We start from the raw sequence: 13,398 nt of genomic DNA on the forward strand, positions 1-13,398 counted from the left end.
GGTGCCAACATAGCCTAACTATCATAAAGTCACAAATGTGATCACAGGTAACACTCAAACACTCTCAGAAAGGCACTACTAACTGTTGTCAAGCTTACCAATTTACAGACTTGCAGGACAGATCTTTATTTTGGCGCACACAGGCTGAAAAATTACATGAATGTTTTTTTCTGAAACCCAACTTTGGTGAGAATTTCCTCCAGCTAACAGACAAAAAGACTCAAACTTGTCACAAATTATTTCTCATAACTTTCCAAACCTGCTGAGAGGTTTGGAAAAGGTAGAAAAATAAATACCTCTGATATAACCATCCTGAAAAATGTCACTATTGGCTCGATTCAGTTCGGGGAGACAGGCTTGTTTGTCCTTGATGTCACGCATCAGTTAGTTGGCCACATTCCGCTTCAGACTGAGACACATCAATTATAAAACACAAGACTCCTGCTTAATCAAAATGACATAGATGTAAAATTATCTGTCGTTTTTCCTGGGGTTATACAACACAGGCATACTAAATAACACTGAAAGACATAAAATTTCAGTAATATCTTCCTCAGCAATTGTTTAAAGAGAGCACCTAAGGGCTTGAATCTATCTACTTTTTACCAACATTAAGACAGTGACTGACCAGAGTTATTTCTGAAGATGAGCAGCCATCTAAGGCATGCGAGACACATGGCCCAAATGTATCAGAGCACTTCAACTAAGTTCTTGTCAGACGGTCAAAAAGCAGCTTTACCTCCAAAATCCACACCTTTCCGATGTCACAATTTGTAGCTTAGGTGATGTTGATGAATGCCTTCAGGAAAAGAGTACTTGAAAGTCTGCCTTGAGTCACAATCAAACATTTACTTACATTTACTAATTTTTCTCTATGATTCTTTTTTAGGATAAGATAAACTTGATAAACAGTACCAACTACTTCTGGCCTAGCTGACTAATATTAGCATTCGGGCAAATGGCAAATAAGATGACCCATATTTATGTGCTGTACCACATTGATTTTACACTGGTTGAATGTTCGATGAACATGTGAAATGCTGAAACACTTTTAGAACAATTCATTCTCAAGGGTGGACAGACAGAAAAAGACTAGCATGGATCTGACAATTAGAAACCATAGCATGTCAATGACAAATGTGATGTGTAGTGTTGACAGATGAAATAACTGGTTACCAAGTTATGCAGTGATAAAAGCCAGCACCAATGGGATACCGCTGGTAACATATAACCAGGTGGTGTAGTTGAGGTGTGCAGAAACAGCCACCTGATATATGCAACAAATGACAGCCCCCTGTTGCACCGTTGTGATGTTTAGAGTAAGACAGATAAAACCCTCTGCAGAATAGTGCGGCCTTACAGCACTTAGACCTAGAAAAGTATGTCAGCTGTCTAGAGGCCGTGTCACATTAAAATGACATAACCACATCCTGAACAAACATATAGATGCTAACCTGCCAGAAAAGAGAGCAGATTGTGCTAGCACTGCTAACATTTGCCATACTCTGTATACTGACATCGTGTGTGTAAAATTTTGCGCAGCAAAGTGCCACAGATATTAGCATTTGAAAGATGTTTAGTGACAAACATAAAGAGTGTGAAAAGGCTCAGGAAAAAATTAAACAAAAAAATCCCCAACACTTGTATATGTTTAGCCATCTCTAATAATCGGATCTCCATTTTGATAGTTCTGACAGAATAGCCAGGAGAGTGTTAGGTGTCCAATTGGAGTGGTATCGGCCCAGAATTTCACAACTGATGCAACCCTCTTTTTTTATTTATTTTTTTGCTTTTTTGTCCAGCTGCTGAGAGCAACTATTCACAGTTTCACTTGTGGAATGACTGTAGGACCTGCCCTTCCCTTCAAAATTTAATTTGGCATGCCTATCCCATACAGAAATGAGCTGAAATGTAGCACAAGCAAAAGAAAATAATAAATAAATTAATTAAATTATCATTCAACCATGAGCAATAAATAACTAAGAAAGGAAAAGCTAATTTCTTAAGTGCATGAATGAAGGACCATGTGTGTGTATACTACATATGCAGTCTGTTCATGCTTGTTTCTAACTGAACTAAGTGGCAGTACAGGAAAGCAAAGCACAGTTTCAGCTGGTGGCTGGCAGTAATTCCATGCCCAGCATCAGCATTGAGTTACAGTGTGTATCTAGACACCAGATAAGTCCTTACCTCTATGTGCAAGCCAAATGAGAATTACCCTAGACTGTCAACATGAAACCTGCACACAAATAGTATTTGGCAAATATGGATATCTGACCAGCCATAAAGTTTTGAGAAGTTACAGAGTAACTTGAAACTGCTTAGCAAAAAAAAAGGCTGGCCAATTCAAACTTCAGATTGTGTCAGAATAGAAAAAAATATTGAATAATTAATATTTAACCTGCAAATGACCGCGATTCAACATGGAGGGCAAAATAGAACTACATTAGTCATCGGCAAAGGCCAAGGTGTAAAAACAGAGACAGTCTGACTTACTGCCAACATGTTGAAACATGGAAAACCATTCTAGACTCCCAGGTGTGCTTGTCTGGAAATACACTCAAGAGATGCTCACAGAAAGTTTGTCTTCCTAGAAGACTTATCGCCCTGAGTCTGAGTTGAGGTGAGGTGTAAAAAAATATCTTTAATACTATTTTACCCCTTCACCTCTCTTCCTGGTATTTACCTGAAGTGTAGATCTAAGGATAAACTTTCTTGCCAATGCCAAGAAAATCAATTGGCAAACCCACACCCAAGTTTTTAAAGATGGAACTAGGAGGAAGGTAGTGAGTAACCTGGCACACAGATCCCATCCTCTGAGCTGTGGGAGATACGATATAATTCCTCTGGCAAACAAACACATATTTACATACTTTAAACCAAGTGCTACCAATATTCCAAACTCTCTAGTTCTTGGTATTATCTAGATTTTAAATACCAATATAAATTAACATAGGAAATGGTAAGTGAGGCTGTCACAGAGTTCGAGCAATTACTGATAGGATATTGCTTCCTTTTAATGGGTTGTGTATACAAGCAGCTTCCATTAAGCTAAAATGTTTCAGCTTCACATACAAGAAAGTCTTTAACAATTTGGAGGCTGTTTCAACAAGAAATGTTGAGCTTTACATCAGAGGAACAAATGACTTCGAGAACACAAATCTACTTCTTCTTTCAATAAGGAAGTGACCAGTGTCTATCGAAGTCATACTTCCTGTAATAAACTGAAACACCTAGCTTAAAAAACCCAAACAAACAGTATCTTAATGAACAAAGTGTTCATGAAGCAGAGACTGTGACATATTCGTAACTGGAAAAAGGACTTTCTCCAAAACATTTCCTAATTTCTCTTACACCTGTTAGCAGGATTATTATTGTGTGCATTAGTATCTCCCTTCTAATTGCTTAATTACTCTTCCACAATACTCTTCTTTTGTACCAGTAAGGAAGTTCAAAGGTTAGAAGACAGACAGCTGTTTCCCAGTGAGTCAGATATTTAACTGGAATGCACGTCACATCCCAGCACTGCAACATCTTCTAATACTGCATTTGGTTGGAAAAGGAAATTAAGTCTTAAATGCACTTTAGCACTTCACACTTATTCACAATGTATAATTAGACAATAATAAGAGAAAATGTGGCAGTGTGGAGGTGTGAGAGAAGTAAAATAGGTTGTGCAAGCCTTTAGATATGTGGGGGAAGAAAAGATTTGTCTGTGTGATAGATTTAACAAAAAGAGAAAGAAAAAAAAAGTACAGTGCAGGCTTCAATACACACCACGCATTGCGATCTTCTTTCACAACTCACGTTCAGATAAAAATGGCCAGTGGAGATAAAAATCTCCCTGCAGGTCTTTTTAATAACAAGAGCATGAGCAAACAGCTGCACACATGCTTAACTAACCTGCACTGAAAGGCCAGAAGTGTTTGTGTAATTTAACACTACTCCCCTAAATTTAATATTATCTACTAACAATAGTCACTGTTCATTATGAGTTATAATACTGAAAACTAGGAGTTACTTAGGCAACATACAATATCTAGGCTAATGATTTTTTTAAACAAATCTTTCATACATCTTTCAATTCTCTGTAGAGTTATGAGTTAGCCTCATTTCAGACAATTTATGCATACAGCTAATGAAAATGTATATGGCCTTAATACCCTTGAAGAATGATGCATTTCAGGGCCCCTTTGCAAAAAGCAAATGCAAGGCCTGAACAGACACTGATGCTTTAGGGTGTATCACCGGTTCTAAAGAAAGAGAAATTACTTTGCTGATTACCATTAATTTACACATTTGATCCTAAAAAGCTCAACTAAGAAATCGTAGCTGAGCACTGTAAGCCATCAGTTATTTAACAGACTGAAAACTATAAGAAATTGAAAGGAATGAAATTGACACCAGTAAGAAGTAACATACTGAAAGAATGCAAGGACACAACAAGCAAGAGACAAATAAAAATGACAGAATGAAAAAGGAAAGACAGAAGACAACACAAGACAAAGGGTAGGGGCGGTGTAGTAGAAAAGGAAACAGGGGCAGACACAACAGCAGATCGCTTGATTCTGTCTCAAAGTCTTCAAGTTCAAGCACATTTGTTCCATCTTACACCCCATCTGCCCACACGACCGCATCTTACAATACATTCTTGCCAGATATAACAAGGGCTGGCAACCACAGGGTAACTTAAAGACATCCAAACAATAATCTTGGGAATGCCTTGTGATTTCTGACATTTGCTGGTATAAATTCAGCTCATAAACAACATTAAAACAGAGCACTGACAATCACAAAGCAAGTGAAACCATATATTTCAATATATGTTGCTGTGCTATTGAAGCTTTAGAGGTAGGGCTGTGTTTAATATGTGTACTGTGTACGGGCTATACTGTAGATGTTTTCTGTCATAACAGATACTTATTGATGGGAAGTTCATTATATCATATTATTGTCTATTTGTCGGTAAGTTATCTAGCATCCAGTTGTCCAAATGAACAATATAAACAAGGTCAACCACTCCTAATAAAAAATGAGTTTACAGTGGTCTCTCGCTATAACGTGGTTCACCTTTCACAACCTCACTGTTTCGCTGACTTCTTTTGGTGCAAGTTTCCGGGTTTTTTGGGGGTTTTTTGACAGCGCATTGTGTTCTGCATCCTGATTGGCTGTAGACCATTGTCAATAAAACTCCTACCGTGTCTCCTATACAGTACAGAATGCATTCAGCTTGTCAAACTTGCATAAATCTTCGATCGCTAGCAGTGTGACTCTGAAGTGCTGTACTGTATGTTTTAAGTTTTCTCCCCAACAAACATAACACTGTCGACAAAACATTTTGCACCTTCAAAGGTACCTATCTTTGGTTTCATTCTATAATACTGGACTTATTTTTCTACAAAAGTTTGAACTTCTAGAGTATTTAAAGAAGAGAGAAAAGTGTGAAAATGTTCATGCCTGTCTGAGAAAAGTGTATAAAGTGTGTAGTGAGGGGTTTTACAGCCTTAAAACACCTATAATAATTGTAAAAAATAAAGCTGGCTACTTCGCGGATTTTATCGTTTATCGGAACCGTGATAAACGAGGGACCGCTGTATACTCAAAATGTTCAAAATGCAGCAGTAAGTAATAAAGTAAGAAAGGAAAGAAGAAAAGAAAAGTTACATGAATTTCACTGACTCCAGGTATGCTTTTGTATTAAGATTTCACTTGTTACTTTTAAATCACATCATAAAAAAAAAGTTATTACTACTGATCCAGACTGCATTTTATTGTTATAGTTCCACTTGTTTCTTTTTAATAAGGTATGGTGTTATTAACATTTATAACTTAAAAAGAAATGCAAAATTCTTGCATGCTTTCTATATTTTATTCTTATAGGGTTTTTGATCTTCTTGTAACATTATTTTTATTGCCTTTTATTCTTTGTACTGCATTTTTGTCAACCATTTTTTAATACTGGTTTGATAAGTGCTATACAAATAAACCCCCATTATTATCATCAATGACTTAAAAAAATATTATTACTAACTTTTAAAAAAATGAAAAAGTCTTAGACAGGATTTGCATGCATGGTGTGGAGGAAATTCACGCCCTAGTGTGCAGTCTTAGACATGGTTTAGCAATTCCTGCACAATGTGGTTTGAAGTCTAGTTTCACTACTAAGTTCTTGTTCATGTCTTACAGACTATAGCCTCACTGTTTTCTGTTTGTCTTCTAGCTACTTTCTTTATTGGTGGCTCAATAATAAAGAGGTTTATACATTCACCTGACATGTGAGAAGACACAAATACCTACTAAACCAAATGTGCAGAGTCACCTGCTGTGGTGTTCTCTTGTGAATAAAGGAGGAGTCAAAAAAAGCTAGCTAGCCACTTTCTGTGTCAAAATACATTTAAAGAAAAAGAAAAAAAGTAAATGAAAAAATAAAAATACTGGAAGATGGGAAATGTAAGCCAATTTGTTTTCATTACATGCTCAGAACACAGTAGCTAAGCAGTTCTCCCTACTGAGTGTAAACGAGTGGAGCTGGCATAGCAAGCCAAGAGGGCAATCTGTTAGGTCATTCTGTTGCTGCTGTAGGGCACTGGGGATCTGTGAAGACTTGTTCCTGTTTATAACAGCATGGGCACCAACAAGCAAGCCAGCAGACTGAACAAGGAGAGATAGCAAGTACACACATCATCATCGCCTCACATACACAAAGAGAGCAGACAAGATCGAAGTAGATAAAAACAGAGTGTAGAGGGACATATCTGTAGCAGGCTAAGCTTTAAAGGCTCAAGTTACACGGCACAGTAGACTCACCACATGCTTGACCCTAGGCCTAATATACATACAAGAGTAAGCAAGCAACCACCGTTTTATCCTCCCGAGCAAAAAGAGATCAACTGTGGAATAAACTGTATACAAGCTGCCTTTGATAAAAGGCAAGGTATGTTTGTATGTCCCAAGTACACACTTAAAAAACCATTTAACCATGCCAAATTTTGTGTGAAATCCTTAAAAAAGTGGGGGGGTTATGATACTCTATATATATATCCTGGTGTGAGAAAGGCACCCAAGACCCATTGTTTAGTACTGACACACTGAAACACAATGACCAGGAAGTGGGAGCTTTGTCTAAATAAATTTTAAGAATCAAGATTTGCAGGTGGTTTTGACCACTGTGAGTAAAGCAATGCAATATTTGAGTAAAAGGATCGGTGTATTGTCCGCATTTACGTTACTCGTTTTTACCAGCTGTAGACAGTGGTAACTAAACATACCATAGCACCTTTTCATATTCCAGTATGTCTGAAATGCACTGCCGATTAAACATTTTCATTTCAAAGTAGGAGAGTTTCAGAGTAAAAAGAGGAACATATAATGACACATGTATATTTTTGCTAGTAGGCCTCAGTATGGCTATGCTACTCTGTACAGAAATACTTGTCTCACAACCACAACTCAGAGCTAAAGCCAAATGATGACAGATGGTTGTTCAGTTTTAGCGGAAAAAAAAAAAATTTGAGAAAACCCATGCCACTTGCCCACAGCACTGTCCCAAATGAATGATCTAAATAATCATTTTGAGAAATTAGATCACTCCCATCCAGCACGGCAAAATTATTCAGAAAATGGAGCTGTGAGGAAATTGTGAGGTGAAACGGTGGGCAGCTAACCACAATGAAATACTTAATTACAGGGAGCAGAAGTAAGGAGGATGTTTTGCTTGTGAATGAATAAGGAATATAGATGCAGTTGTAAGCAACATGTTTTATACCCTCATTCATTCTAAAATGTGCGTTTGCAATTATGCTGTGAGCACTCTAACAGTGGATGATAAATAAGGTCTGGATAAGGTAAATGGTTGGAAGTGACGAGTAGCAGTGCTGATATTTAATTGATGGTGACCTGACTAAACAGGCAAACAACTAAACAACTGTCATCACATCCTGGATAAAATATTCCTTAAACTAAACCATGTTCAGACGTAAAATGATAAAAATTTCTCCTCCTTTATAAAATTGTGTAAACACTGAAAAGATGATAAGTGTGAATTAAAAATTCAAACTTTTCAATTTTACTGTGTTCCCACCTGATTGATTGTTTTGTGCTGTGACGAGGTCTCGGGGATGTTGAGTGAGTGACTCCTAGCGACGGGCGCTCCTGTTGATGCCCGCCTATGTTGTGACCGACCTGTGTGAGAAACTCTGCTTTCCAGTTTGGGGCTGCTGCTACTACTACTACTACTGTTGCCTTTAGTCTCAAGCACTGCATCCCAAGGATCGCCCGCAGAAGCTCCTGGCACAGTCTGTGAACTATCTACAGATTCCAGAGGTGCTTCCTCATTCTCAGACTTTCGCTTTGTAAGTGGGTCCAGATCCAGCCATTCAAAACGGCTGATGGAAGAAGATTCCATAACTGCTGGCTGTTGTGGTGGTGGGTTTGGTGCCAAAGAGGCTATACCTGCTTGAGAGGAATTTACATCAGTGCTGGCCAATCTACCATTCTTCAAGTATTCTGAGGTGCTAGCAATCTTGTCAAACAACTTAGCCATCTCTGGGTCTACAGTTGGCTGTGGGAAGACCATGGCAGCAGCAGGCTGGATAGGAGTGAAAGCCATGGTCGGCAAGGCCATGAAAGGCGTCATGGCTGGAGTGAATCCATTTTGAAATGTTCCTGGTTTGGGAAATGGAGCTGATGGGAACATTGGTGTGGGCTGAAGGGTGGGAGTGGACACACCAGAGCTAGATGGATTGGACAGAGCAGGTGTCCACTGGCTACTCTGGAAAGGAGATGAGCTACAAGCATGGCCTCCAGGATAGGAGGCACTGAGGTTAAACCCCAGAAGTGACGAGGGGCGGGACACTTTGGAGCTGTTAGCTCCAAAGTTTTCATCAAGTAGGAGCTTTTCGAGTTCCTCATTGGTCAGTTTTTCAACATCAATATCCCTGAACGTATCCTGCTCTGCCTGTTTCTTGGTCTCTGGGAAAACAATGAGGTCCTTGTCTGGTCTATTAGTATAAGTTGAAGGCTGAGGAACAGTAGTGGTAGATTTAGATGGTTTTGGCTTAGAGGAAGACGAGGATGCTGCTCCAGAGGAAGATGAGGAGGCTGTAGCTGTAAGAGTGTGTTTCTTCTCCCTTTGCAATTTTGCTAAAGCCTCTTCTTCCATACGAAGGGCTTCCTCTTTACCCACAACCCCCTTTGGCTGGGGGACATCCAGCTTGAACCCATTACCACTTGATATCTGGGCCATTCTGTCAAGTGGAAGGTGCCATGAATATGATGGCTTTTAAGTCAGCGTGGCCCAAAGGGTTGAGGAACAAGGTTTTAAACACCTAAAAAAAAGAGAGAGAAAAGCTATTTATGACAACAGGATGAGGTCAAACAGAATCAAAGCAAGGAAGAAGGAATTAAAATATTAACCTATAAAATTATTGAATAATCCTACCCATTAAGCTACAGATATCCAGGGGCCACAAGTAGTTGCATAGAATGGAGACTGTGTGCCCACCATGCTTTTTTTGTATTGATCAACTCCTAGTTTCACATACGCAGAGCCAATTACTTATGTGTGTTTTGAGGCTAGGGGCATCAATTAGGTCACATAACTAGCCTGGGCTACATCATAGGCCTGTCACACTGACAATGAAACTGATTCACTCACTCATAGAAAGAAATCATATTTTTATACACTTCTATGTGGTGTACATTACAAATATTTGTAAATGATCATAACCAAAAATCTAAACAATATTTGCATTTTACTTTTTTTCCCCAAATCCAAACTATTTATGGCTAACCTTCCACAACAGGAAAGGGCCAAGAGTATCCCACGTCTATAACATGTGAAAAACATTGCTGCAAAGAGTGCTTTGTGATTCCAAAATGACACAGCGCCTACTCAAAGCAACCATTCATCGAACGATCACAGCCCTGGGGTTGAGTGAGTTCCTTCTCTCCCCAGGCGTCACCAACCTCTCCTGAGCTTCCCCTCCCATTGTGGTGGAGAAGGCTGGCTGTGCTGGAGCTCAGTCTAGCCTAACACTATTGTGCAGCTGAGGAATTTGGCATGCTAAACAGCCCAATGGCTCTCTCTCTCTCTCTCGCTTCCTCTGGCTCTGTCTGAATCTGTTAGCATTATGTTAGCACCATGGCCCAAGACTGTCTTATTCAGCTGTGCGAACCCCAGCACGCAGTGACAATGTGGCTGCAGTCACTTAGCAAATGACTTAGATAGGTTGGTGCCAACTTTACCAAGAAAACAGCTCGGAGACATTAAATGCATGAAAAGTGTCATAATCTTTTGGTCCATGCTGCCATTGGTGTCATAACTCCCTGCAGACATGCCAGACGATTTAGATATAACTGATTTTGCACTGAATAAGAGTGTAGAATGCAGCTTAGTGTTTGTTTATAAAGTCATAAATCAAAAAGGTCTGAGCCTCTTAACTGCTAGCACACTGGGCACTGATCACTAAATAGTAGCTACTTCCTGATTCTGAATGTAAACACTAGCTTAATCTGAGAAAGCATGTTCAAAAATGCTATTCTGGTTTACTTAACTGTTTTGCACTGCAGAACTAAGAAAAATAAAGAATAGATTAACCTAATTTCTTTTTACTAGAATGATCCAACACTACACTATAAGAATTATAACAACGACTGCATTCAGGAGATGCTGAATTAAGATAGGAATGTGCGTTATCATTAAACATACAAGGGGGAAAAAAGATTCTAGAGAAGAAGGCAAGAAAGAAAAAAAAACAACTAAAGCCAAGTCAAGCACTGCAAATTGTGCCATCTCTCTGTGGCAACTGGTGGCAGATACCAGGATGTGCTTAACCTTAATTCAACATCTGAGCATTACTTCACTACTGCTAAATTATTCAGAAGAGAATCAGTTTGCTGAGTCACATCCAGTAAAAATTATTGCTTAAATGAAAAGGTTTATGGACAAAAAAATCCACAGTAAGAACTTCTGGAAATGGTGATTTCAGAAAGCCTCAATCATGATTTTAACTGTCTTCCTTAATTTTAATTTACCTTTTAAGAAGCTTTACCTGTCACTATTATCTGAATTTATATTGTTTATTAGCTTGTTTTCATGGAAGTAGATTTACATACTGAGATATACACATTTATCAGTTTAAAAAAAAGTTGTATTGTTTTGAGCAACATTTGGCTGCACAACATAGCATGATGAGGTTGAACTCACACTGAGTTAAGCCCTAATGAGTGACAGGCAGTCTACGCATCCAATAACTAAGAAAAAGTGCAGAAGCAAGCAACACATTGTGGAGCTGTTCAAAGTTCAAGTTGTTTTTAAATAGTAAAATAAGTAACAAGTTTTTATTTTCTGTTTTCTGTACTAGCCACTTTATTGCCAAGGCAGGAATCCAAGCCTGTAAACTAAAACAAAAGCTGACAGGATTATGCTGAAAAGCCAGTGAACTAACACACTGCCATATAACCAGGTGTTAAACTTCTAACTAGTTCTATTCTATGCTTTGGGTGCAAATAATGTACTTTGCACATCATACCATGTATTTTAAAGCTTAAGTTACTTACTATTTTGCAGACTTAAAAATATAAAAAGCCAACCATTTTGATCTCATTATATAATATTATAAGAAGTATATATATTAATATATACTTTTTTAATATAATTATTGATTTTATATTGGGTACTTTGAGTATATTTTCATAGTTAAACTTTCTATTAGGATTTATACATTGTATATTAAACGATTTATTTTACAGTACCTATTTAAAACTTCTGGAAGCGCCCCTGCTCCACAAGCAGTTCATATTCAGTTTGAATTGATGATATGTTCAAAGAAGGTATGACCCTCAATTGATAATCGTCTTATAAGACCCATCTTAAGAGTGCTGAGTAGTTTTTCTGATACTATTAAGATCGTGTTGTCGTAATCCCCCGGCTCATCTTTTTGGGAATAACTTCAAGGAAGACACAGTTTGGTCCCATCCCCTGTGTTTGTAGCTCAGATCTGTTGTTAGAAGCTTAGCTCTGCGGCTAGCCAAGAAATGTAGTATTACGTAACACTTAGAAAAAGATTGTAAATACGACGCGTTTGATAAAGCATTATCTGTACGTTAACAGAACAATATCGAGCAATTTCTGGCGTTAACAAACACACATATATTATTTACAGCTTATTTTGACAGCTAGCTAACACGTCTGCTGATGCTCACCTGACACCAACATGATGTGTACTGTCAATAAATCACGAACATTTAGTATTTTCCCATTGTACACATCTTAAAATAAGAGCCAGCTTGTGATAAACAAGCGAGAACAGTGACTTTTAACCAATAATAACAAACTTCTCTTGCAAACATCCGGTTAGCTCGGTTTAACTCCACTCCTTGATACTTTTAATGGCTGTTTTATTAGTTGTTTTTTAACTATAACTTTTGCCTGTGCTGGATGCTAAGTTAGCCGCTAAACCTGCTAAATGCGCGCACGCAACAACCAAAAAGAAAGGAATTTAGAGTAAACATAAAACACATTTGAATTTAGCCATACAAGGACAACTTACAGGACTGTTCCGTGAGAGACAATGATTTAATATTTTAAAAGTAACCGGGCAACTGCTCTGGTCCTGCCAAGTACCCACAGTAATGAAGAAATGCTGATTTCCTCAAACGGGAAACGGTCGAACGCGACTCAGACACAACCGCTGACAGCAGGCAACTACAAGATCAAACTTTTACAAGCAGACATGGGCTGTAAAAAGCTTTATTCCTCACCTTTTAGCGGTGCGGCGTTTGGAGCCATTTTTCCTGCAGCTGCATTTTTCCATCCACTTGCACAGAGGGAACGTCAGTTCCTGTTGAGGTCGTTGGTGGAGTTTTGGTTGGACACAGTTGGGTAGCTTTTCTGCCTGGCTGGGTCTCGTTTTCATTTTGTTTAAACGCGACAACAGCACCACTGTGTGGACTAAAGTGGTCGGTGTCGAAAAATTTTCATATTTCAATTATTTATAGAAATTCTATCATTTCTGAGGGGTGCTTTGGGGGTCTTTTAATTGAACTGGAACGTGTAGGACCAAGAACAAGGCAGGGAGGGCACAGTAAATCAGAATAATTGACCAGAAACAAAAAGAGTTTAGAAAAGTAATAAAGAAAACATTGGGTACAATTTTCAGACTTTTCCAGATGTCAAAATATGATCTATCTTGTGGTAATAGTGACCTTTAGCAAATAATAACAGTTGTCTTGTGAACTAACTCAGTACTGGCCAGTAACTGTTTATAAAGGTTTTTCACATTTGCACCAATGACTGTAGAAAACATGGACGACGCAACAGCGCCTCCTCCCATTGTGCAAAAATGAAGCCCGCTTGTGGAGGCTGCCATCTTGCATTTTTGGAGCCAGAGTCTGCGC

The 13,398-nt window shown here is 38.5% G+C and overlaps 1 protein-coding gene across 1 annotated transcript in view; it reads right to left on the bottom strand.

Annotated features, from left to right (window-relative positions):
• Positions 1–12,857, bottom strand: part of pik3c2a (phosphatidylinositol-4-phosphate 3-kinase, catalytic subunit type 2 alpha) — a 44,651-nt gene extending 31,794 nt beyond the window's left edge. Inside the window, exons 1-2 of the mRNA XM_063479170.1 lie at positions 12,763–12,857; positions 8,081–9,326 (exon numbers count right to left, since the gene is read on the bottom strand). Of these exons, the coding sequence (XP_063335240.1) occupies positions 8,081–9,244 (1,164 nt within the window). The 5' untranslated portion in view covers positions 9,245–9,326; positions 12,763–12,857. The remainder of the gene's footprint in view (positions 1–8,080; positions 9,327–12,762) is intronic.
• Positions 12,858–13,398: the final 541 nt, after the last annotated feature.

This window comes from Pelmatolapia mariae, linkage group LG7 (genome assembly GCF_036321145.2).
Source record: "Pelmatolapia mariae isolate MD_Pm_ZW linkage group LG7, Pm_UMD_F_2, whole genome shotgun sequence".
Taxonomy (NCBI): domain Eukaryota; kingdom Metazoa; phylum Chordata; class Actinopteri; order Cichliformes; family Cichlidae; genus Pelmatolapia; species Pelmatolapia mariae.